This window comes from Narcine bancroftii, chromosome 5, assembly GCF_036971445.1.
Source record: "Narcine bancroftii isolate sNarBan1 chromosome 5, sNarBan1.hap1, whole genome shotgun sequence".
Taxonomy (NCBI): domain Eukaryota; kingdom Metazoa; phylum Chordata; class Chondrichthyes; order Torpediniformes; family Narcinidae; genus Narcine; species Narcine bancroftii.
Genome location: NC_091473.1, coordinates 40,369,983 through 40,397,586, shown reverse-complemented (window position 1 = coordinate 40,397,586; position 27,604 = coordinate 40,369,983). Strand labels below are relative to the sequence as shown.

The 27,604-nt window shown below is 39.5% G+C and overlaps 2 protein-coding genes across 11 annotated transcripts in view; both read right to left on the bottom strand.

Moving 5' to 3' along the window:
* The window catches only part of nek4 (NIMA-related kinase 4), an 89,900-nt gene extending 74,092 nt beyond the window's left edge, over positions 1-15,808 (bottom strand). For 2 of the 5 annotated variants that reach the window (XM_069937191.1, XM_069937189.1), the window contains exon 1: positions 9,188-9,535. In XM_069937191.1, coding sequence (XP_069793292.1) covers positions 9,188-9,334 — 147 coding nt within the window. In that variant the 5' untranslated portion in view covers positions 9,335-9,535. Of the gene's footprint in view, positions 1-9,187; positions 9,538-15,073 lie in introns of those variants that run through there. The other 3 variants (XM_069937192.1, XM_069937193.1, XM_069937190.1) reach the window with 3 other exon arrangements.
* A 96-nt stretch (positions 15,809-15,904) lies between these two features.
* LOC138763295 (inter-alpha-trypsin inhibitor heavy chain H3-like) overlaps positions 15,905-27,604 on the bottom strand; it is a 132,540-nt gene continuing 120,840 nt past the window's right edge. For all 6 annotated transcript variants that reach the window (XM_069937183.1, XM_069937187.1, XM_069937181.1 and 3 more), the window contains 4 exons: positions 26,999-27,200; positions 23,155-23,327; positions 17,605-17,716; positions 15,905-16,155 (listed from right to left, as the gene is read on the bottom strand). In XM_069937183.1, the coding sequence (XP_069793284.1) occupies positions 15,996-16,155; positions 17,605-17,716; positions 23,155-23,327; positions 26,999-27,200 (647 nt within the window). In that variant the 3' untranslated portion in view covers positions 15,905-15,995. The remainder of the gene's footprint in view (positions 16,156-17,604; positions 17,717-23,154; positions 23,328-26,998; positions 27,201-27,604) is intronic.

Below are 27,604 nucleotides of genomic sequence, written 5' to 3'. Positions count from 1 at the left end.
CATGTAATTTCCCCCAGTGTCTGTCGGTTTCTCCCTCGTTATCGAAGTGTATATTTACCCCCTGCATATTGTGTGTGTGTGTGTAGAGGTTTGCCTAACATAACGACCCTGTTGTCCAGTTTCCATCCCTGAAATAAATGTGTGCTTTATACCTTAACTTTGGTCTGGTTCTTAACCTGTGGGACCCACACGAACCCGAGCAGCACTTCTCTACCTTTTTACTGATGGTAGCAATGAGAACAGACCACATCGTTGGTAGTGTGGATCTTTCATGATTGCTGCTGCTCTCCGACAGCAGTGTTACATGCAGATTTTTTCGATGGTGGAGAGAGTTTTGCGTGTGATTTACTGGGCTGCGTTAACTACCTTTTATAGGGCTTTCTGCTTTCTTCATGAAAGGCAAGATCAAGGGCGTTTAAGGCCAAGGATCCAGATCTCTACAAGAAGTTCAGGTATGACCTGTGGAAGGCAATTCTGGAGGAATCTAGAGACAGATAAACGCCAGCTATGGCAAGGAGTGCAGGCCATTACATCCTACAAAGCAAGGGCAAAGGCCATAGATGGCTGTAATGCTTCATTACCCAATAAGCTGGACACCTTCTATGCTCGCTTTGAGAAGGTAAACCCAAAGGTGCCTACGAGAATATCTGCAAAGGCTGAGGACCCTGTGATATTTGTCTCTAATGAGGGTGAACCCTCGCAAAGCATCAGGTCCTAATGGCATACTGGCAAGGTACTGAAAAATCTGTTGCTAACCAACTAACTGGAGTGCTAACAGACATTTTTAATCTCTCACTGCTGCAGTTGGAGGTTCCCACCTGCTTCAAAACGGTATGAATTATCCCAGTACCCAAGAAGAGTAGTGTGAGCTGCCTCAATGACTACTGCCAAGTAGCACTAACTTCTACTGTGATGAAATGCTTTGAGAGGCTGGTCATGGCCAGAATTAACACGTATCCAAGATCTGGACCCACTGCAATTTGCCTATCATCCCAATCACTCCACAGAAGATGCAATATCACTGGCTCTGCACTCAGCACTGGATCACCTCGAAAACAGCAATTCATATATACTGCTGCTCTTCATCAGCCTTCAATACCATTATTCCCTCAGTGCTGGTCAAGAAGCTACAAACTCTAGGCTTCTGTACCCCACTCTGAAACTTGATCCTTGAGTTCCTAATTGGAAGACCACAGTCAGTACGAATTGGAAACAATGTCTCCTCCCCACTGATTATCAACACAGGTTCACCTCAAGGACATGTGCTTAGCCCACTATACACCCATGACTGTGTGGTCAGGCACAATTCCAATGCTATCTATAAATTTGCTGAAGTTACCACGGTTGTCAGCAGAATCAAATGACAATGAGGAAGCATTCAGGAGAGAGAAAGATCAACTAGTTGACTGGTGTCACACGAACAAACTTCACTCAACATTAATAAATCCAAGCAAATGATTCTGGACTTTAGGAGGAAGTCAGGAGAACACAAACTAGTCCGCATTGAGGGCTCCACAGTGGAGAGGGCCAAGAACTTCAAATTTCTGGGTGTCAACATCTCTGAGGATTTGTTCTCAAGCCTCCATGTCGATGCAATCAAGAGGAGCTTGAGGAGATTCGGTACGTCACTGATGACTCTTGAAAACTTATACAGGTGTACCGTGGAGAGCATTCTGGCTAGTTGCATCAGTATCTGGTATGGAGGTGCCAATAATCAGGACAAGAAAAGACTCTAGAGTTGTTAACTCAGCCTGTGACATAACAGGCACCAGTCTTCATTCCTTCAAAGACACCTACAAGAGGCGATGTCTTAATAAAACAGCCTCAAGTCAAGTTTATTGACATTTGATTGTACAATCTGATGGAACAGCATTCTCCAGTCCCTGGTGCAAAACACGCAGACATAACACATACACAGGACAAGTATTTCATCTATACAAATAAATCTTGTTTTGTACATAAGAGAGTCTCAGATGGTTTGTGTGAGCAGTTCCTTTGGTCGTTCAGCATTCTCACTGTTTATGGGAAGAAGCTGTTCCTCAGCCTGGTGGTGCTGGCTCTGATCCTCCTGTATCTCTTCCCCGATGCGAACAGCTGAAAGATGCTGTGTGTAGGGTGGAAGGGGTTCTCAATGATTTTGCACACCCTCTTCAGCCTCTATCCTCAAGGACTTCACCACCCAGGCCAGGTGATGCCTTCTTTACTCTGCTACTCTCTGGAAAAAGATACAGGAGCCTGAAGATGAGCACTCAGTGGGACAAGGACAGCTTCTTTCCTTCTGCCACTAGATTCCTAATGATCGATGAACCACAGTCATTGCCTTTCTTTGACTTTTTCTTGCACTATTTAAAATAATTTATATTGTAAAGAGATTTATATAAAGGTTTGTACTGTGATACTACTGCAAAACAACAAATTGTGTGACGTGTTCATAACAATGAATTCTGATGACATTAGTATGTTTGGTCCAGGAAAGGTCCTCCACAATAATGACTTCCAAGAATTTAAATTTTCTCATTCTCTCCACCTCTGATGCCCCAATGATCATTGGATATTCATCTCTGGTTTTTCAGATTTATTGACAGAGTGCATATACCACATACAACCTGAGATTGCTTTTTCCTGTGGGCTTGACAGAATTACCACTAACTGGTAGTGCAAAAAAATAAACTGTACACAGCGTAAAACATGGAAACAAACAAAGAACTGTAAACAAACTGACTGTGCAATACCAAGAGAACAAAAAGAAAACCAATAAAGTGCATAAGTAAGAGTCCTTAAATGAGTCTGATTGAGTTTGTTATTGAGGTGTCTGATGGTGGAGGAGTAGCAGCTGTTCCTGAACTGGTGGTGTGAGTCTTGTGGCACCTATATCTCTTTCCTGATGACAGCAGTGAGAACAGAGTGTGTGCTGGGTGGTGAGGGTCTTTGATGATTGCTGCTGCTCTCTGATGGCAGCATTCCCTATAAATGTAATCATAGTTGGGAGGGTTTTGTCTGTGATATCCTGGGTTGTGACCATTACCTTTTGGAGGCCTTTAGACTCAGGAGTATTGGTGTTTCCATACCAGACCATGATGCAGCCAGTCAGCATACTTTCCATCACAGCTCAGTAGAAATTTGCTAGGGTTTCTGATGTCAGAAATTTTCTTGTCAATCCACACTGATTGGGATCTGCAGGTGAGGAAATCCATGATCCAATTATACAGTGAAGTTTTGAGGCTCAGGTCTTGGGAGTTTGACGATCAGTTTTGAGTGGATAATGGTGTTGAATCCTGAAATGTAGTCGATAAAGAGCATCCTGATGTTTGTATCTTTGTTGCCTAAGATTTTTGGATTTTGTGTAGAGCCATTCAGATGACATCTGCCACACACCTGTTCCTCCAGTAGGCAAATTGGAAAGGATTCATCTCACCACTCAGACAGTAGCTGATATGCTTCAACACCAGCCTCTCAAAGCACTTCACTTTGCCTGAGTGCCACTGGTTGGTATTCATTTAGGCAGTTTGTGTATCACTCTGAATGCACATACGACATAATGGGAGGGCAAAGATTAGGGAAATGTTTTTACAGCAGGAAGGTTTGCCCTGACAATTTGTTAAGTATTTTATTTTCCTACCTCCCATATTGGTGCTCCATTTTACTACCATATTCTCCTTGGGGTGCCCAACAGTAAGCACTGTAGAACAAGATGGCCTTTTCACTGTATCTCAGTACATGTGACAATTATAAAATAAATCTAAATCTAATTTACCCTGTAATCAAATTTTCCAAATGGCATAAATATGACTCAGAAACCATAACAAGCACAATTTACTTTGGTTAAGTCCATTTCTAGCCACTATGTCTATGCTAACCTACAAGCACAAACCCAATTTTCCTCTCATATGCCCAGCAACTCTCCTCCATTCCCAATCCTGATCCTCCTGCCACCCACCAACACCAAAGACAACTTACACTAGCCAATTAACCCAACAGCCTGTACATCTTTAGCTTGGGAGAACCCAATCAGGTTGAACCTGTAAATTACTCAGCTGGCAGTTCTATGCAAATATTGAGGGTTCACTGCAATATCAGAGATGTCACCTCCAGATGAAACGACACAATGAAGCTCCAACAGCCCTTTCACAGGGAAATAAAAAGATCCACAGCAATATTTGTTTTTTTTTATATTTAGGGCATTTTATCAGTGTATTGTTCAATATTATTCATCAACTAACATCTAAAACTTATTATTTATTTCCTTGCTTTTAGGCAGAACTTTACTATTCCAAAACTCCACCAGCAACCAATCTTGGAAAATACCTCACTCGTAATCAAATACTTACACTTAATTTCTTGTTTAACTTGAAAAGTCCTGAGATTGTGCAGTTTCAGAAATTATTAGGTGTAAATAAAGAAATTTTATTTTGGTTAAGTGACTAAAACTGAAATGCTGAAATATCACACTATTCAGTAAAAAAAATTATGCTAACCAAGGTGAAGGGTGTCAATTCTGTGGAATGAAAAGCTTCCCAGTTCATCAGGAACAAATTTAACAAACCCATTTGCAGTACAATGCAGTAAAACCCCTGGTATCCAGAAATCAAGCAAACAGCAAGAAAATTGAGGAAAATCAATTAAAAAAATTAAAATAAATGATAATAAAATAATAGGTAAAAAAATGTAAGTTCAAAATTGAATAAGTAGTGCTATTAAAGATATTAAGGTGAATTCTGATGAATACAAGATAAATTTGTTTGCAGACGAAGTTTTGATATATTTAACACATCCTTTCCAATCTTTGGAGATTTTGCATAAATGATTGGAACAGTATGGTGTGTTATCAGGATATAAAATTAACTGGGAAAAAAAGTGAAATTATGCCTTCGGCTTGTAGACAGGTTGTAAAGTTTAAATGGTCTGATTGTATTAAGTATTTAGGTATTATTATTGATAGTAATTATAATCATTTATTTGAATTGAATTGCTTACCTTTATTGTCTAGAATTAAGTATGATTTGAATCGGAGGAAAAATTTACCTATAACGTTAATAGGACGGGTTAATTTTATTAAAATTAATATCTTTCCCCAGATTCAATATCTTTTTCAATCAATTCCATGTATGATTCCTCACAAATTTTTTAAGGATTTGAATACATTGGTGAGAAAATTTTTGTGGAAAGATAAAATGGCGAGAGTATCTTTGCAGAAATTAACTTGGAGATACGCATTAGGAGGTTTGCAACTTCCTAATTTTCAAAATTAATATGAATCAGCTCAGTTGAAATTCATTAATAGGATGTTTCAAGTGGACAATCCCTTGATATGGGCTGATATAGAATTATCTCAGATAGGTGAAAAGAAGATGGATCAATTTATTTATTGATGGAATTCTCAGTTATTAAGCAATTATAATTTACCAGTGTTAAACTATCTGATGGAATTATGGAATAAAAAGAATGAAATTATAGGTACCCAAGGGAAAATTTTGACTAAAACACCTTTGTTTCAAAATAAGCTATTTCCCTTCACAGTTAACAATCAATTTTTGAAGTTGAGGGAGCAAAAAGGAATTAAGTTGGTAGAAGATTGTTATGAGGCGGGCTATTTTATTTCTTTTCAAAGAATAAAAGAGAAATATGAAACATCTTCGAGTACTCTTTTTTTCTTATTATCAAGTTAAGGTTTTATTGATAGATAATTTTGGTCGCTCTCTGAGACTTCCTAGAAGGTCTCAATTTGAAATTTTACTTACTGATGGTGGCAAGAAAGGATTTATATCTGATATGTATGCATTATTGCAGAATAAAATGTCTAAACCAGATATTGATAAAATTAGAGTGAAGTGGGAGAAAGATTTGGGAATATCTATTTCTCAAGATGATTGGAGGTCTATATGTGAGGATAGTATGACTGAAGTTGTAAATGTATAGATTTGTTCATTATAATTTTATTTATCAGTTATATTTGACTCCAGAGAAAATGAAGAAATATAAATAGGTTTCTTCTGATTTATGTTTTAGATGCCGTAAGGAAGTGGGTACCTTTTTACATTCGGTCTGTTTATGTGAGACAGTCTAACCTTTTTGGAATAAAATCAAGGAGTTTTTGGAGGTTATGTTTAAATTTAAAGTTTCTCTTGATGCCAAAATATTTTTATTGGGTTATATTAAAACATTGAGTATGGAATTAAAATTAGACAAATTTCACTAGCTTTAGCAGTGGCAAGGAAATGTCTTGCAGTTACATGGAAAAATTAGACTAAATTGAGTATTCAACGATGGCATGTGGAGATGAGATCATGTATTCCTCTGGAGAAAATAACATATAATTTATGAAATAATTACTCTGTTTTATTAAAACATGGGGCCCGTATATGGAATATATGCGATTAAATTATTAAATTTTTTTTCTCATACATTGGTGGTGTGGTCCCAATCCATGGCAAATTATTGAATGGAATTGTTATAGATCTCCTCCTCTTTTTTTTTCTAGGGTAGTTTAGAAAGGGGTTGGGTGGATCAGGGGGGATGGGGTTGGGGGTTTTAAGGGATAAAATATTATGTATTTGATTGTATGATTTATTATTGTTTATAAATAAAATTTTCAACAAAAAAAAATTGAAGAAGTAGATGTTCTCTGAAGTAACACAAAAACTTTGGTGAAGATGGGAGCAAGTATTCAGCCAGGAATACTTTGCTCGTAGCAGCTGTTTGAAAAAAGTTGTGTGAAACAGCAATGTCGTCGGCCAAGATGAAGAAGCTGGTTGATGTCGCTCGATGTTCGGGGGTGACTCTCTTAATCCCTTCTGTGTAAGAGTTGTCCCACTCAGAGGCTTTATCTTAAAACTTGGAGGGGGGGGGGTGGCAGTTAAATTATTTACAATGTTATTGTTCATCTTTCAAGCAGCTCTTTGCAGGGAGAGGAACCTGCAGATGCAGCAATGATTAAATGTTTTCAAAGAATGTGACTAAAAATAAAGTAAAATGCTTTAAGGTTTATATATTAATGGAAGTGAAGGTTGCTTAGCGCAAGAACAGTATAGTATTTTCTCTTTTAAACTCTTTATTCTTAATGAAGATATATCGCTATTGTAAGGCTCCGATATCTCAGTGGTTAGAGCACTTGTAAGCCAGGGATTGCAAATTTGTTCTTCTCTGGGGCCTCATTTCTGTGAGGGGTGCTGGACAAAGTGGCAACTCTCTGTCTTCCTTATGGTAGACAAAAGTTAAAAAAATTCATGTAGTATTATGTGACAATAATGGAACCTACCTTTGGGAGGCGTTGTAAGAATAAGTCTCAAGCAACCAGAAAATATATTTATTTGGCATCTACCAATCCCCATAGGTGCTGGATACCAACTGTTTTTACTGTACTCCCTTTAATCTAATTGATTTCCTTCCACATTATTCTAAAATGCAAGTTACTAGCAGATGAAACAGTGAATTTTAAATTTATCTCAGTATCGACTTCGCCAAGGGAAGTTTATACAAACGGTGTGTTTTTTTAAAAATCATTTTTCTCTTTCCAAAGTAGTGTCAAATGTTGGAATTAATATTGGACTCAATTTGAAGTTGAAATATAATGTCAACAGCTCCATCATTTCTATTCCACATAAAATGACTATGCAATGGGACTAAGTCAAATTTTGTAATATTGAAGTTAGTTGATCTAATGCCAATTTTGAAACTTCTTCAACTAAAACAAACTTGAAGGAGTATAAGTGATCTCCCACAAAAGGCCACATATGGTTGGCAGATGGTTGGCAAATGGTCAATGTGGCAACTCTGTCATCATACATAACCTGCCTTTCGAATATGTAAAGCCATATGTACCGAACATTCAAGAAAACAGAGCGCTTGGTTCATTCTAGTAAGTGTATGAAATGCAGGTGCTACCAAGGTTTTTCTAACAATGGAGTCAAGGCTTCCATATCACTGTGCCCAATGCAATTAGTAAACTATTCAAGTTAATTAAAAAATCCATGTATGTTCTACAACAGATGAAATGGACTAATGCCCATGTAAATTCTGCAGAACAGCTGCAACGTAAAATCATCGTTTGAATTAGAGATTGAGCTGCTATTGGCAGACTTCTTTTGCATGAAAGGATTGGAAAAATGATAGTAGGTTAACTAAAGTAATGAAATAATGAATGAATGAGAGTTTATTGTCATGTACTGAAGTACAATGCACAGATACATGAAGATTCCAACTGGCAGCAGCCATACAAGTACATACGAAACACCAACAATAGTAAATTAAATTATTATGAAACAAAAAGATAATAAATAAAAGTTGCAAATACATTCACATGAGCAGACCAAGCCTCTGTACCTTCTGCCTGAAGGTAGCAGCAAGAAGAGATTACCCAGGAGTTGGAGTCCTTTATGCTTGAATCTTCAATGCTACCAGGCCCAATATAGTTTATCTTAAAAATATCACTGATAAAATTCTGTAGAAGATAAAGTGTTGCATGGTTTGATCAAGGCTCCCACAATTTCATTGCGTTAACACTTTATTCATGATTTGTACATTGGACAAAGATATCATATTTCATTTCCAGGAGTGATAATTTAGCAAATGATGAGATGGGATTTAAACTGGTAATGAGTACTGAGACTTGGGCTGGGTTTTGAAGGATTGAGGTCCTGGCTACTTTGCTAAATCAGCCTTACACTGCAGGCTGTAGGTTGGGGTACTGATTGAGGGCCATACTAGGAGTTGAGGATCCAAGTCAGACTATTGAAGACAGATGGACAGGGATACAAGGGCGAGGATAAAAGGTGAAATGATGATCTCAGGTGAGATTTAGGATCAAACTTAAGAGAGTGAGAGTGACAGTCAAGAATGAGAAGAGAGTGACGATCAGAGTGAGAATGAGGACCGATTTAGGTGGAAACTGGGTCCAAGGGGGTGAAAACTGATGGTGAGGACTGGCAGTAAGACGGCTGGAGGCGAGGGTGAGAGTGGGAGTGCAGAGAGGACTGGAGGCGTGGGCAAGGACTGGGGGCGGGGGCGAGAATGGAAGCTGTGAGGATGGGATGAGGGTGAGAGTGAGGGTTGCGAGGACGGGGGGATTGGGGTGAGTGGGAGCCAGTGTGGGAAATAGACAGGGATCGGGAGCCAAAGCGGCCCTGTTCAGTGCCGACATCTGCTCTGTTGGGACCGGGCCCGCTGCCGTCTCCGCTCCGCCGCCCTTTACCTGCTTCATGTCCTTGCCGTGTCTCACCAGCTCCACCTCTCCGTAGCTGCCTTTCCCCACCGTCCTGATGACCACGTACCGCTCCATGCTGCTGCTAGGAATGTGCGGGTGGCCGTGAGATACCGGCGCTTCGTCGGGATGCTTCATTCATAGCTTTATCTGACTCGGATCCCAGCAAATCGGGGGCGACAGGCCGGACACCAGACACAGCTTCGCCATCACCAAGCAACCGCAACGGCGGACCCCACCACGCCCCCAATGGCTTCCTTTGGAACTGCTACGCAGTCGCGCCGCAAATGGCTGCCATTTGAACTGGATCCCAGTCCCGCCACCAATGGTCGGCCTTGGAACTGCAACTCAGTCGCGTCGCCGATGGCCAGTGTCGGAACTGCAATCGGTGCGGGTCTTTGGCGCCTCACCTGGGCGAGAATAGAAACTGCAGTATAGCTGACCTTCCAGCCCCACCAATGGGCAGCGTTGGGACCGCAGCACTCACGAGTCTGCGGCGCCCCTGCTGGGCGTGGTTTGAAACTGCGTTCCTTGTGCCACTCCTGGCCAGATTTGGAACTGCAGCGTTTCTTGGGTCATCTGCCCCACCAAAGGCAATGTGGAACGAAAAGAAAAGCGCCTCAAGAACTCAGCAGGTCGAACAGCATCTAGGTATAGTTCTCCTTTGTCTACAGTTTTGTATTGTGCAGAGTTTTGGACTTCCATCTGAGGAAGGACATTCTTGCTATTGAAAGAGTGCAGCGATTCCTGAAATGGCAGGACTGGCCTTGAAGAAAGTCTGGATTGGCCAGGGTTATACTCATTGGAATTTAGATTGAGATAGATAGAATCCTGACAGGACGAGATGCTCCTGATGTTGACAAAGTCCAGAACAAGGGGTAAGGGGTAAGTCATTTAGATTTCACATTAATTGTCAGAGTACTGTAATGGATTATAAATATTTGGGATTTTGGTAAAATTAGTGGGTTACATACATACATACATACATACACACATTTTAAAACAGATCTTATTTGAAAGGCTGAAGAATTCATATTCAATAACATTGCAGGATCTCTGGAGAATGTGATGCACATTTCACAAGTAGGTGCTAATTGAACTGGCTGTTGGAAGCTCTTTTCAAGGGTTTTGACAGAGTGCACAGAAAGGTCAGCCCTGGGTTTTGTTTATCTAAGACAACATCTTGACCAAGGAGAAGGACTCCTGTTGTTTGCTGAAGAAGGTGGGGGTTTTCCAAGTGAGAGAGTAACATGGGTTTCCTGGCAGTTGGAGAGAGAGAGAGAGAAAGTTAACAAGTTCTCTCAGCTGGTGTGTGTGACACTGAAAAGCAGCTGAACAGTACAAGCCAGGAAGAGCTGGTTGAAACTGATGAAAAGTTCCAGAGCAGTGGATGGCTGGAAGTGCTATCTGTCTGATGTTTCTCTTGAAATAGAGAAAGGAATGAAACTTTGTGGTAGTTTGAAGAAAGAGGTTACCATTTGGAAAACCCTGATGGGGCAAGTTTCATCAGAGAGACCTTGAGGTGACTAATGGTGGTATCTCAGTTGTGCAAATCCTGGAACAACAAATCTCTCTCTGCAAACCCTACAAGAGCCCTCCTGAGTGGTAAACATTTACCTTTCAAGCACCAAAGCCTGGTGAACTTTATACATGTTAAATTCTGTGCACAGTATAAGAATTGCCTGCATCCATAAAACTTGGAAGAAGGAAAAGTGATTGAACTGTGAACCAAATAACTTTTCTTAAATTTACACACACATTATATGCACTTAGAATTAGAAGGGGGTTAATTTGGGTTAGTTAAGTATAGAGATAAGTTAAAGTTTGATTCTGATTTCATGTTTAAAATTGATTAAAAATAACTTGTTTTAAAAACTACTTGTCTTGGTGAATGTCTATTGCTGCTGGGTTTTGGGGTCCTTTGGGCTTGTAACAGTACATACATGGCATTACATACAACCTGAGATTTTTAAGAGCGGGTGAGGCAGAATTACCACTTATTAGTAGTGCAAGACAAATGTATTCAAGAATCACATGTAAAAAAAGTAAAGGGTAAACAAACTGACTGTGCAATACAGAGACGAATAAATCAATAAAGTGCACAAATAAAAGACCTTAAATTTAGTCCCTGATTGAGGAGCCTGATGGTGGAGATGACCCTGAACCTCCTGGTGCAAGTCATGTGGACCTATACCTCATTTTTGATGGTAGCAGTGAGAAAACAGTGTATGCTGGGTCGTGTGGATCTTTGGTGATTGCTGCTGCTTTCCAACACCAGCATTCCCTGTAGATTAGATGTTCTCAATGGTGGGGAAGGTTTTGCCTGTGATGTCCTGACCAGTGTTCACTACCTTTACAGCTTTATGTTCAAGGATATTGGTGTGACCATACCAGACTGTGATGCAGTCAGTGAGCACACTTTCTATCACACATCTGTTGAAATTTACCAGGGTTTCCAATACCATGCCAAACCTCCGCAAACTCCTGATGAAGTAGAGACACTGATGTGCTTTCTTCACAATGCCATTAATATGTTTGGTCCAGGAAAATCCTCTGAGATAGTGATTCCCATAAACTTAAATGTGCTTACCCTCTCCATCTCTGATTCCCCAATGATCACTAGATCATACACCTCTGGTTTTCCCCATCTGCTATGGTGAATTAAAGGGCAAGGCTGTTGTTGGTATGCCATTCAGCCAAGTTTTCAATCTCCCTCCTGTATGCTGACTCATTTCCTTTTTTATACACGTACTACCATGGTATCGTCATTAAATTTGTAGATCATGTTGTTGTTGTACTGAGCCACACAGTCATAGGTGTAAAGTGAGTAGAGCAGGGGGCTAAGAATTCAGGCCTGTGGTGATCCAGTACTGATGGAGATTGTTGAGGAGATGTTCTTACCACAATCCTCACTGATTGTGGACTGGATGTGGGGAAATCAAGAATCCAATTACACAGTTGAGTTCCAAGTCTTAGAATTTGCTGATCAATTTTGAGGGGATGATGGTGTTAAATGTCAAAAATGTAGTCAATGAAGAGCATCCTGATGTATGCATCTTTGAGGTCCAGACGCTCCAGGGTTTTGTGCAGATCTAGTGAGATGGAATCCACCGTAGACCTGTTTCTACGATAGGCAAATTGGAATGGATCCAGGTCACAGCTCAGACAGGAGGTTATATGCTTCAATACCAGCCTTTCAAGACACTTCATCACTATTGATATGAGCCCCACTGGTTGATAGTCTTTTAGGCATTTACTACACTCTTCTTGGGGACTGGTATGATGGACACCTGTTCAAAACAGATGGGTACAACACCCTGCCAGAGCGAGATGTTGAAGATATCCATGAATACATTGGTAAGTGGGTCAGCACAGAGTTTTAATACTCGACTGGATACTCCAACCGAACCCAATACTTTCCTTGAATTCACTCTCCTGCAGGCAGCCCACATTTAGGACTGAGATGAGGAGAAATGTCAGGAAAGATTTCAATAAAATTGAAAGAATGCCGAGAAAATTTACTACATTGTTGCTGGGACTTCATGAACTGAGTTAACAGGGAAAGGCTAAACAAGTTAGGACTTTGTTCACTGGAGATTTGATAGAGGTATCAAAAATTATGAGGGGTATAAATTGAATAAATGCAAATAGGTCTTTACCCCAATGGGTTAAGGGTGAAAGGGGAAAAGTTTAGGTGGAATATTAGGGGGAACTTCTTCACACAGAGAGTAGTGGGAGTGTAGAATGAGCTGCCAGCCGAAGTGAATAAAGGCTCAATTTTAACAAAAAAGAAAAATTTGGACATGGGTGGGAGGGCTATGGACTGGGTACAGGTCTGTGGGACTAGGCAGAATAATAGTTCTACACAGATGAGAAGTGCCTCAGGGCCTGTTTTTTTGTGCTGAAATGTTCTATGGTTCTAAACCTCTCCACTCAGAGGTGTTAAAGCCAGTTTGTTAGATATATTCAAAGGAGTTGGATGTGGCCGTAATGGCTAATGGGTTCAAGGATTGAGGAGAGAAAACAAGAGTGTACTGAAGTCATATGATTAGCCATCGTCATATTGAATGGTGATGTATATATATATACACAAGAGGCTGAATGGCCTTCTCTAGCACCTATTCTCTATGATTCACTGATCTGCTGGGAGGATTTTTTTTCCTTTCTTTGGAGTTCTGATGAAGTCTCCACCAGAAACATTGACAATTCTGTTTGCCTCCCCCACACCACCACTGCAGATGCTGTTCAACCCCTCTGAGTTCTTCCAGCAGTTTGTCTTTTGCTAAGTGTGGATTTCAAGTAAGTCACAGTTCGATGGATGAAATCACTCCATGGCCAGGCATAGCTGCAGCGGCATGATTGGAGCCTCGCAGCTTCAACAGACGGGTGTTTAAGTCTCTCAACACCTTCAATTAAAATAATCCTGGTCACTGGTGGAAGATTCAGATCATTTAATTAGTAATTGCAATAATTTTGGATTAGGGTCTGAATACTACTCTAGAATTTTGATTTCTCACATAGTTAGCATGTATTAATGGACTGTTGTAAATGTACGATTGTTACAATGAGATTCAGAACCAGTAGAATAAAAATGTGACATATTGAGGCCAGTTTTTAAATGAATAATTATTTACAAACTTTGACAGTGTAGCAAAGGGTGTTGGCCAGACCAAAGAGTATTGTGAGCAGTTTTGGTCTGTATATCTAAGGAAGGATGTGCTGATGTTGGAGAAGGTTGAATAAATACGAAGCATTTGATAGCTCTGGGCCTGTACTCAGATATAGTTTAGAAGGATGAGAGGGGATCTCATTGAAACCTACCAAATATTAAAAGGGCTGGATAGAGTGGATGTGGAGAAGATGTTTCCAGCTGTGGGAGAGCCTTTGACCAGAGGGCTCAGTCTCTGAATAAGAGGATGTCCCTATAGAACAGAGATTAGGAGAAATTTCTTTAGCCAGACGGCGGTGGATCTGTGGAATCCATTGCCAAGTCATTGAGTGTATTTAAAATGGAGCTTTATAGGCTCTTGATTAGTAAAGGCATCAAGGGTTATGGGGGGAAAAAAGCAGGAAAATGGGGTTGAAACGAAGAATATGTAAGCCACGATTCAAATGGTGAATTAGACACGATGGGCTAAATGGCCAAATTCTGTTCCTATCTCTTGTGGTTTTATGGGATTACAACAGCGAAATAGAAAGAATTTCTTATGATTTTAAGAAAAAAGGAAACTGATTTATTGAGGTGTTAGCTTTAACTTGATTCTAGAGACTGAACTTGTAAGTTGAACAGATTCCCATTTGCTCAGTGTCTTAGCTCTGCTCCAGCAAGAAACTTGTTGGAAATGAAATGCATTGTTGTGGTGAAGAAAGATGAAGAAAAGTGTTGGAACAATAACATAGCCTTGCGTAATACCGGTCTGCAACAAAATTGCATGTACTATGGGCCCATTAGTTAAAATCATTGCTTGCATGCCATCATGAAATGGATTTAATCTAGAGACGAATTTATGCAGGCAGCCGATCCTGCAGTCACTCTACTGGCATATCAAAGGCTCTTGGATGTCTAAAAAGACTATGTACTTGATGCAGCTCCCTGTATTTGTTTTGGAATGAACAAATGTTGAAGGTTATGCCCACTGCACTTCCATGCGGCAATTTGGGGAGTAGTTTTTGATGACCGGGTTGGGAGGGGAGCTAAGAGGAAACTTGAAAATGCACATGTTCAGAGGTTGACTTCAGCTCAAAGCATCCCAGAAAATTTGTCTTGCACTTAATTATCTTCAAACCAAAGATCTTATACCAATTAATCTGCAATGTACAACATAGGTCTCTGATAACAGAAATCATTCTCTGGAAGAAGGAGACTGTGGCATATACCTTGGGCATTACCCTCAGATATTGCTGATGAACTTCTCCATTGTGTTCAGTATGCCAAAACTGCCTTTGGTTGTTCAATAAAAAGGAGTTTGGAGATCAAGATCTCTGACAAAGCTCATGATCTACAAGGCAACAATAATCCTTGCTTCAAAGTCAGGGACTATCCAAGGCAGGCACATCAAAACACTGCAGAGATACCATTTATTCAGTCACTGCAAAATTCCTCCAAATCCAATTGCAGGATAAGCAGATGAATAGCAAGGCCACACTTAGGCTAAACTTTTATGAAGACAAAAGAATGATATTATCAGGAGTAGGTCACTTGTGGCATGCACTTCCCATCGAAGGATGGCAAAGGATTATATTAGTATAACATTTACGGATGAAAGGTCAGCAAAGCAAAATCTTTACTTCGCTTATTTGAGGAATATTTCTAGAGTTTTACTTTCAGATTTCTTCAATTTTCAGAAATGTACTTTTAAAAAATTATATTAAAAAGTAATAATAAAAAATATAATGTAGACATACAGCATGGTAACAGGCCCTTTCAGCCCACAAGCCCGAAATCCCCAATTAAACCCAACTGACTAACAACCCTGGTAGGTTTTTTGAAGGGTGGGAGAAATCCAGAGCACACAAAGGAAACCATGCATCTTCCTTACCGATAGCACCAGATTCGAACCCCAGTCGCTGGCACTTTAACGCGTTGAGCTAACTGCTATGCTAACCCTGCCATTCTATGCTCTTTTGGAAAACCATCATTGGACTGAATAAAGAAATATATTATGTATTTAGATGTCCCCAGCTCTGAATCAGAATACAGGAAATGGATGCAGTTGTAATATTTTTAATCCCCATGTATAATATATGGAAAATGATTAGACATTAAAACTGTGCAATGGATATTAAAGTGATAGTTTCATCATGTGATCACAGGTAAAGGATATAGTGGTACAAATAATGATGAAACAATGTAGTCCGTAGGAGTTCCAGCAATAAATCCTTTTCCATTGTTGTGAATAAACCAGCATGAAATATTGTTCCCACGTTTTGGATCAAATCTATAATCCTTCTGGTAGCCCCTAAAAATAAAATTAATTAACAGCTGTATATCATAACAGAAAATTTCCACAACACGAATAGTCTGAGATGGGATTTATTTTAACAAAATTAACACAGCATGGTAGAAGGCCCTTCTGCCTCATAAAACTTGTGCCATTCAATTATACTCAATTAATCTAGCAACCTTGTACATTATTTTGGAGAGTGGGAGGAAACTGGAACACTTAAAGAAAACCAGTGCAGGTCACAGGGAGAATATTTAACACCGAGTCGCTGGCACTGTAATAGCATTGCGCTATTACATGATTATGTAGCTAATGATCAGGTCTCCAAGTGGACAACCAATGGTACCTATAAAGGACACTCAGCATTCACTTCAACACTGTCATATCCAAAACAGTCAGAGCTCAGACTCTGACCCATTGCCTGAGTTAAAACCTTTGGCACATCATACCAGAATCCTATGCAACTATAGAGATCTTTAGAAAAATTGAAGCAGATTTCAAAATGAATTATGTTCACAAATGCTGCTTGGACCCCTTGACCCATACTGCCTTTAAATAAAATCATGACTGATTTGACTGTTAACTCCATCAAACATTCTCCTTTACCAGAGCAATCTTTCACCTCCTTGTTTTCTAGTTTAACCTAGAAATATTTTAAGACATTGTTTCTGCTGTCCTTTAAGGAAGTGAGTTCCAATGTCCCATATCTCATTGTGGAAAGAAAATCCCTGATTTTTAAACAGTAAACCCTTGTTCTAGATTTTTTCCACAAGCAGAAGCATCTTCTTCACATTCAACTTGTCAAGAACACTCAGGATATTGTATCTTTCTCACCCAAGATTCCAATAGATACAAGTCTAGTCTCTCCAATCTTTCCTCATGGGGCAACTCACTAATTCCATATATTAGTCCAGTAAACCTTCTCTGACTGTTTCTAACAGATTTACATCCCTTCTTTGATAAGGAAACTGCACACATTACTCCAGATGCAATCCACAAATATCCGATGCCACTTGAACACAACCCCCACTTTTGTATACATTACTCCCAGCAGTGATGTTGATGAGCACAATTAAGTGTCAGCTCATATTGTGGTTTTGATCTGGATTTAGTTTAGTGAAGCATATCACAGTGCTCTCTATGACCCTTAGATAGAACATAGAACATTAGAGCACAATACAGGCCCTTCAGCCCACAATGTTGTGCTGACTGATACATATCTAAATCCTCTCTGCCTCATAACCCTCTATTTTTCTTTCATCCATGTGTCTGTCTGAGAGTCTCTTAAATGCCCCTAGAGTTTCAGCCTCCACCACCACCCAGGCAATGCTTTCCAGGCACCCACACTCTGTGTAAAAAAAAAAGCTTATGCCTGATGTCTCCCCTAAAATGTAAGGAAACCCACAGAAAAGTTCCAATTATTAAATAGAATAACTTAAGTTTATTGCATCTTGGATTTAATACCTTGTGACTCTGAGTTTGTGACCATTTATGATCATTGTTGCATCAGGTTTGCCTTGATCTAAACCAGGACGAATGTTATAGATCTCAGCCTTCACTTCATGGTAGAATTGCCCTGCATTAAAAGGAAGGTAAATTCATTTGACTGAAAGGTCTAAAATACAGTACATGGTAACAAATGTGGGATTCCTATCAGAATAATGAACTGGATAGTTATTCAACCAGTGAGGAAGATTTGGTGGCCGAGCTGCTTGTACAAACGAACTCCACACATACTATGTGCAGGTCTTCTTCAGGAACTTCATTGAATGAGGCTATTGTGATCATCAATGGTGAGATCCTGTGCTATAATATGGTCTTTTACTTTGAAAGCTCTTTGGTGGACTGAGTGGAAGGAGAGCGAGTGCATGGTAATGGGAATAGAATAAGTTACTGAAACGTTGACACTGCCTGATTTACCTGGCTGTCAAAGATGTTAAAAACTGTGAATAATTGTGTACGTCAAACTGGTAACAAATTTCAAAATTAATAAATATACTGCTAAAACACAAAGACAAACATTTAAATATATCCAAACAACTGTCAGTAAAGTATATCTTAAATCTTAGTCCCACCCCGCTGTTCCTCACCATGAAATGAGTAAAGACTCCAGGTACACTGGTTTCTTCCCATGTTCCAAACATGTACGGGTTAGGGTTAATTGGATACATGGGTATATTTGAGCACCCTCACGTTAGGGTGCTGTATCTCTAACTTAAAAATCTGTCATAGATTGTTTTATTGCTTTATCCACCATGAGAGTGAGATCATTCCTGTGGTCAAATTCAGCCTGTGGTTAGGTACAAGAGGGTGTGGCTGCAAGTAAGGCAGATAGTGGGACCCAAGAGTCACTGGTGGAGAAGCCTCAGCCCTTGATCTTGTCTCAAAGTCTGAGATTCTTACCACTTGTGTGGATAAGAGTGGGGGCTATAGGAAGGATGAGTAACCAGACTGTTGTGCTATGGTTCAGGAAGCCATTGTAGGTGGGGGAGGGGGGAAGAGAAGAGAAATGAAGTGGTAATCGGGGATCGTATAGTTAGGGAAAAAAACAAAGTTCTCTGATGCAGGCAGAGAGCATCCCAAAGGCTATGTTGCCTGTCTGGTGCCTGGGTTTGGTACATCTTATCTGACCTGCAGAGGAAGTTGCAGTGGGAGAGCAAAGATCCAGTCGTCACAGTCCATGTGGGTACCAATGATGTAGGTAGAACCAGGAAAGAGGTTTTGCTAAAGGAATTTGAGGAGCTAGGGACTAAATTAAAAAGCAAAACCAAAAAGATGGTCTTTGGATCGCTACCTGAGCCATGTGCAAATTGGCACCAGATCCAGAAAATTAGAGAGTTAAACATGTGGTTCAAGGATTGATGTGGGAGAAGTGGGTTCCAATTCCTGGGAAATTGCCACCAGTATTGGGGAAGGAAGGAAATGTTCAAAGGGAACGGGGTTCGTCTGGACCGTATGGGACCTGGATCCTGGCAAATTGCATAACTAGGATTACCAGGGCTTTAAACTGAACAAGGGGGGTGGGGGAGAGTGGTTCAACAGATTGGAGAGAGAAGGATAAAGTGAAAGAGAAGAGTGTGGAAAAAGTAAAAGCAAAAGAGTAGACAGGATAAAGTCGAGTGCAAAAGAGGCAAAGATGACCAGATTTTAAAAGCATAATGGGTATAACGGCACTTTATCTGAATGCCTGTAGTATTGGAAACAAGGGCAGTGAACTTGTGGGACAAATTAGTTAAAAAAAGGTATGATTTAGTGGCCATTACATAAATGTAGTTGAAGGATGGAGACAATTAGGAATTAAATATCCAAGGATATCAGGTAATATGGAAGGGCAGGCAGGAAGGTAAGGGGAGTGGGGTAGTGCTCTTAGTTTAGGATGCGATCAGGGCAATAATGAGAGATGATGCGAGATCTAAGGAGCAAAATGTTGAATCCATTTGAACAGTAAAGGGAAAAAAAAAATCACTGATGGGTGGGTCACGTCTCCAGAATGGAGGACCATCGCCTTCCCAAGATCGTGTTATATGGCAAGCTCTCCACTGGCCACTGTTACAGAGCTGCACCAAAGAAAAGGTACAAGGACTGCCTAAAGAAATCTCTTGGTGCCTGCCACATTGACCACCGCCAGTGGGCTGATATCGCCTCAAACCGTGCATCTTGGCGCCTCACAGTTCGGTGGGCAGCAACCTCCTTTGAAGAAGACCGCAGAGCCCACCTCACTGACAAAAGGCAAAGGAGGAAAAACCCAACACCCAGCCAACCAATTTTCCCCTGCAACTGCTGCAACCGTGTCTGCCTGTCCCGCATCGGACTTGTCAGCCACAAACGAGCCTGCAGCTGACGTGGACATTTACCCCCACCATAAATCTTCGTCCGCGAAGCCAAGCCAAAGAAAACAAAAAGAATGGCATAGGCAATAAATCAAGAAATATCGGAGACATACAAGGATGGAACAGCAGTTATCATGCAGACCTTTTAACATGCACTTAGATTGGGTGAATCAGGTTGGTTGAGGCAACCTGAGGAGGACTTCATAGAATGCATCTACAAGGGAACATGGTACCCTTAGCAATTTTGTAGTTAGGGATCCTCTTGGAAAGCATAATCACAGTATGATTGAGTTTATCATACAAATGGAGGGTACAATATTTTGGTCTAAAACCAGTATGTTATGCCTAAACAAGGGAAACTACAAGGGGAGTTTTCCATGATAGACTGGGAACACAAGCTATATGGAGGGATGGTTGAGGGATGGTGGAAGACTTTCAAAGAGACTTTTCACAAGGCTCAACAAAAGTTTATTCCAATTAAAAACAAGGACAGTAAGGGTGGGAACAGCCAGCCCTGGACAACTAAGGAAATAAAGGAAGGCATCAAACTAAAAGCTCGTGCACAAAGTTGCCAAGACCAGTGAGAAACTGGAAGATTTGGAAAACTTTAAAAGCAACAAAGAATCACAAAGCAAGCAATAAGGAGAGGGAAGGTAGATTATGAGAAAAAGATTAGCAGAAAAAATAAAAACAGACAGAATTTTAAAACAATAATTATATAAAATACAAAAGGGTGGTTCAAATGAAGATTGGTCCCTTGGAAGATGAGAAGGGGAATTGATATTGGATAATGAGGAAATAGCTGAAGCTTTGAATAACTATTTTGTGAAAGTGTTCACAATGGAGGACATTTTGAACATACCAAAAAACAGATGTTATGCATGTGATAGGAGGTGACAACTTAGATGCAACAGCTATTACTAAAGAAGTTGTACTCAGAAATGGCTAAAGTTGAGAGTTTGGTTATAATTTACCAAAATTCTCTGGACTCTGGACAGGTCCCGGCAGATATGAAGATGGTGGATGTCTCGCCACTATTCAAAAAAGAATGTAGGCAAAAGGCAGGGAATTATCAGCCAGTTAGCTTAACATCTATAGTTGTGAAAATGTTTGAAGCTATCATTAAAGAAGAAATAACAAGATATCTGGAGTGAAGTGGATCCCTCAGGCAGACACAGGATGGATTCAGCAAAGGAAGGTCCTGTTTGACAAATTTACTGGAGTTCACAGAGAATATAATGTGTGCAGTAGGTAGAGGGGAGCAGATGGACGTTGCTTACATTGTTTACCTGGATTTATGGAAGACATTTGATAAGGTGACACATAAAAAATTTATACAAAAGATAATGATGCATAGAATGATGTACTAGCATGGATAGAGGATTGGTTAACAAATGGAAAGCAGAGATTTGGGGTGCAGGGATGTTTTCTGGTTGGCAGTGGTGTGCCCCAGGGGTCAAAGCTGGGCCTGCAACTGTTCATGATAAACAAATGAAGGAACTGAGTGTAGTGTATCTAGGTTTGCTGAAGACACTAAATTGAATGGACAAGCAAATTGTGCAGAAGTTAAGGAGAGTCTACAAAGAGATATAGATAGATTAAGTGAGTGGCAAGGGTCTAGAAGATAGATCAAATGTAAGGTTATCCACCTTGGAAGGAAAATAGAAGATAAGAATATTATTTAAATGGCAAACTATTGCAGCATGCTGCCATGCAGATGGACTTGGGAGTGCTTGTGCATGAATCGCGAAAGGTTGTTTTGCAGGTGCAGCAGGCTAACAAGAAAGCAAATGGAATGTTGGCCTTCATTGCTAGAGGGATGGAATTTAAGAGCAGGGAAGTTATGTAACTGTACTGGTGAGGGCACATCTGAAGTATTGCATGCAATTCTGGTCTCCTTTCTTGAGGAAGGATGTGTTGGCTTTGGAGGCAGGTGCAAAGGAGATTCACTGGGTTGATTCCCGAGATGAAGGGGTTAGCATAAGAGGAGAGATTGAGTTGTCTGGGTCTGTACTCACTGTCATTACGAAGAATGAGAGGGGATCTTACAGAAAGATTTAAAATTATGAAAGGCATAGATAACATAGAGGTATACAAGTTGTTTCCATTGGCAGGGGAGACTAGAACTAGGGAACATAGCCTCAAGAGTTAGGGGAATAGATTTAGGACAGGGATGAGGAGGACTTGCTTTTCCCAGGGGGTAGGCAATCTGTGGAATCCACTGCCAAATGAAGCAATGGAGACTATCTCAGTGAATAGATTTAAGACAGGATTAGATGCACTTTTACATAGTAGGTGAATTAAGGGATATGGGGAAAAGGTAGGTAGGTGGAGGTGAGCCCATCATCAGTTCAGCCATGATCGCATTGAATGGTGAAGCAGGTTGATGGCCTGATGGTCTACACTTGCTCCTCTTTCTAATGTTCATCATTTGACTGAGTCCACTGTCAAGGTGGAGTCATAGAAGCAGCATGGGTGGAGCTTCCAAATTTGTACACACATGCACAGAAATACATATCTGCCAGCATTTTCATGGGTAATGCAGAAATGTCCACAAATCTGGATCATTTATTAATCATGGGTGAAAGCTATAAAATGCTATGATCAGCTTTTTGCAATTAAACTACATTTTGTGCTCATTTCTCCATCTTATTCAATGCATTTTTAGTGCAAGATTTTGAAATATTTAAATTTAGTCACAGCATGGTAATAGCCCCTTCTGGCACACAAGCTCCTGCCCCCCCCCCCCCAATACCAATTAATCTACATTCCCTGTGCACTTTTGAAGGATGGGAGGAAAGCGGAGCACCGGGAGGAATCCCTTGCAGACTCGAGGAGGACATACCATCTTCTTGCAGACAGTGCTGGATTTGAACCCAGATCGCTGGTGTTGTAATAGTGCTGTGCTAACTGCTACGCTAACCGTTCCATCCATAAACCGTTCAGTGCCCATTTTGATAGCACTTTAGATTAAATTAAATTTGGATCAAAGTTTATTTTAAATAAGGTTTGGAATGTGAATACTCTAATCAGGGTGCCAGAATAATAAACTACATTATTTATTTGAGATCCAGGACTCAAATACTCTCAACATTCATTCAATTTTACTGTCTCTTTCAGAGAAGGATAGAAATTTCTGATAGAAATTTGACCAACCAGATAATTAGGTAAATATTCCACATACCAAGTAATCCATGGGTAATATTTGAGAACCTGTGGCTGTCAAGAGTATAAAACCCTAGAAAGTCTCTGTGTAGAGGATGATATTTCCAGACGCGATGGAGTACAATTACAAATGTGGCGTCATCTCCCATCGTGAGCGTAAGATTCCTTTCTTTCATTATTGAGATTGAGAAACTAGGAAATACATTTTAGAAATAATTAATGTAATGTTTTGACTTTTATACTGAATATTGAAAATCTATGAGTAAATCTATCAAAACTGTTCAATTTAGCAATCAATTTTATAATAATCACTTTTATTTACATGAATGCAATGAACAAGGCACTACTCAATTGACCTCTTGTAGCTCATTTTGATCAGCTTACTTCGAGATGGGACAATTGGTTGCAATCCATACATTTGCCTCTCGACACTGGCAGAACCAAAGAATCCCAACTCCATCCTACACTTCTGCATGTCCCTCTCACTATTACTTGTATCAGGTCACAAGGCACTCTTCTTGAACACTATTGTACACTAAGGTTTCTTAGTGAAATCTACATTCCAATTTGCAACTTCATTTGTTTTATAATAATGTAACTTAAAAAAATCAGGCACTTTTTTGGGTGTTGGTGGGAAATGGACCTGAAAGTGTAAATGGCAATGAGAACAGATGTATGCAATGAATAGAAAGATATTAAAAAGATTAAACTGAGTAGAATGAAAACAGGAAAGATCAACAAATACACCAACTGAACAGGAGAGAGGCTGAGCAATGAAATCTTAGCAACACAACCTGAACTTTGTATAATGAGGAGATATTCTAGGACGTTATAGTGGTTAATCAAAAAGAAAGACAAGAGAATACACTTTATTCCCTTACACTATATTACTATTCACAAAGCTTTATCGACAATAAAAACTGATTTCAAATGGAGTCATTGTCTTATAAATGGGACAATGGAGAAGTCCTCTCTATGTTACATTTTTCAAACTTCCATCATGTGGTCAGTCATGGTTCTCTGAGTTGTCAAGACATTCCAATCCTTCAATCAGTTGTAAGGCAACTGATTATAATATTTCCCCTGCTATCTGAAGGCTACATGATGGGTTTCTTGGCTGAAACTGGAGTCTTTCTTGGTTAGTTTTATGCAAGAGGATGGATAACATTTCTGCATAATTTTGATATTTTAAATAGTGAGAGCAACTTGTTTACCTGGAGATCTGATTTTAACCAGATGGCAGGCCATCAATCTCTAGTTCTGGATGGAGTTGTATATTTCTGTTCTCTCATTTTACCATCTCTGAACCAAAACCCCACAAATTCTAATTCAGTGTTTGAATGGTCTGGTGGCAACATTCCATTTTACTTCTTACATAATATGTGTTAATTTTCTTGAGTTATCTCACCTAGCTCCTTCTGTGTCAACAGTATTTTTATCCTTCCACTTCAATTATTCTAAAACTTATATCACGTACTCTGTATTACTTAGTTGCTATTCAAATTCAAAGAATGGATTCATTTAGACTTCTTATGGTTCTCTTTGCTGTTCTCTTTTTGATTTCTTAGCAACAAAAAGAGAGTTAGCAGGTACAATTCAAGACTTGTGTTGGTCTTGGAAAGATCATGAACCATGTAGACAGTGGGCAGAGGGCAGAGCAGTAGATGTTGTACAGGCTTCAGCTCTTGTAACACTATTTTAACATGTTGGCACTGGAATATCCATTTAGACCTGGAGATGGTTTAGGCCTTCTGGACAATACAGTAAAACATTATCAAAAAATCTCTCTTACAAAATTGTTTGTCTTGAGGTTATTTTCTTTTAATTTGTTTCAGATCAGATTAAGCTTGGTTCAGTTATTTCATTATTCTGAATCTTCACTTATTTTTGTTTATGCACCTATCTTGCTGTTTTGGTTTCAATATGCAATATTCTTAGTTCTAATTGTGTGACAGATTATGTTGTGTTTGAATTGAATATAGATATGTTTTTGGGAGAGATATTGGGCAGGTTTTTTAGTGTAGGTTACAAAAAAAGGTTTAAAACAGATCTTATTTAAAATACTGGAGCTCTGCTCATGCTAGATATGTCAGCACCAAGAGCCTTTGCAAAAGTTTTGGAGAGTGCCCAAGAGACTTCACTAATGGATTGTTGTTTACAAAAAGGCAACAGATGAAAGGACTTGTCGGAGCCGCAGGCTGTTTGGAGTGGAACTTGCTGTTCTAAGAGGGTCATGTGGTTTTGCAAGCAGAGAGTCAAACAGGCTTTCTCTCTGAGAGAGAGGGGGGGGAGAGAGAGAGAGAGAGAGAGAGAGAGAGAGAGAGAGAATTCACTTCTGCAGTGTAACAGTCAGCAGCAGCAGCAGGGACTGGAACAGGACAAGCTGGCAAGCTTGAGGAAAACCCCATTTAGAAGACGGGTTGTGAGTGCTTAGTTCAGCCTGGTCAAAGCCCTTGTGGTTCATGCAAGAGGAGAGTGGCTGCCTAATCTCAAACGAAAAGGAACTCTGTGGTGACCTGAAAGAGATTATTATCTGGAGAACCCTGATGGGGCAAGTTTTTTGGCAAAACACTGAAGTGGCTGATTAAAAGGAATCAGTTATGGGTGTCTAGCAAATAACAAATCTCTCTCTGAAAACCGACAAGAACCTTCCTGAGCGGAAACCATTTACCTTTCAAACATCAAAGCCTGGTGAACTTCATAAATGTTAAATTCTGCGCATAGTATAAGAATTGCCTTCAACCAGTAAACTTGGAGGAATAAGAAGTGAGATTGGACTGTGAATCAAAGAACCTTTCTGGACTTGCATACACGTGCACTTGGAATTAGAAGGGGGTTAAGTTAGGTTAGTTAACTTAATAGTAATAAATTAAAGTGTGATTCTTTTTTCATGTTTAAAGAAAATTAAAAGCAACTTTTGTTTAAGTAACCATTTGTCTTGGTGAATATCTATTGCTGCTAGGTTTTGGGGTCCTCTGGGGTCATAACAATTGTACTTTTGTTTTGGATTTTTATTCATGCATTTGCAATAATATGAGTTAAACATTAGAAAGATAAACCAAAATCAATATCTATGAAGAGAACTACAGTAAAATCCCCAGTATCCAGTGCCTACAGAGATTGCAGATGCCAAATAAGCAAATTATCAGGTTGACTGAAACACACTCTTATAATGCCTAATTAATATACTGTATCTGCATTTAAAATAAATAGTTTTTTTTTAAAGTGCAAAATGTAAAGTAATTATAATTTGCAGTCCTAAATTATGTAAAGTTCACTTTAATCGGGTAATTCCTGTAGCGTTCAAAATTTAAACTCTAACCCTGGTTGGTGGCACTGTAACCATGCCCCTGTCATAATTAAGCCCCCTCTCCCAAGTTTACACATAAAACCCTGCTAATATACTTCATAATATAGTATACTAATAAAGAAAGACTCTACCTAGGGAGAGATAGGGAGACACTTTGGGAGAGTCGCCCCAGTGATGAGCAGCATTGGCCAACTCTTTATATTGGGCACTGCCATTTTATTCAAACACAACTTTAAAAATTTTTATTCAAATAGCTGCTGTGGGAGGGCACAACCAGGGCGCTCTGCTGACTGAATGTTTACTCTCATTTTCACCGAGGGGTTGTGTGTTGCTTCGGAGAAGATCTACTTTTACAATTTTAAACTTTTATTTAAAATTTCATTCATTCTTATTTATTTTAATTTATTTCCTCTTTTTTTGCCAGTTGCTTGAATTCTGAATACTGGAGATATTACTGTAGTTTTACAAACTAAGATTATTATTGTAAAGTATTTTGTGTTTATATTTGTACTTAGGCTGCTGAAGCACATGTGAAATATTGCTTTAAACAAACCTTTCTTTGGTTAAAGATGTTGTTGCTGACCACGGGAAGATCATCTTATCTTCTCCATGAAAGACTGTGATCTCTTGAGTTGATACTTCAATTTTTACATCCATATTGCTGTTCATAATTCCAAACTTTCCAAAGTATGTGCTTAATTTCTTATTCTTTACAATTTTCTTGTCTCCTATCAACTGGCCATTTACCACGAAACCTCCATATCAAGTTAAGAACACATTAATTACCACCAATCAATTCTGACAACGACAACTTAAAATTCAGTACTATCCATTTTATCATAAAGTAAATAGAGAGAGAATGAGATGGCTCCCCCGGAAGGAGCCAGCATCTGAAATGCCAGAAAAGGTTAATTATTTGCAGTTGAGAAAAAGGAAAATCTTGGAATGGGATGGAATATGTTGTTTTCTTTGAAATTTTATTAAAATCTATATTTGTCTTAATTAATTTATTAACAGCATTAAGAAGTAATCAATTTGTTGACAAAAATCAAGTGAAAATTTGAAAGCGCAGTAGGAAACCATAAAACCCAGAAAATACACATTATCATTCAGTTTCTAATGTTACACACTCTAAGCTTGTATCTTTTTTAGAATCCAG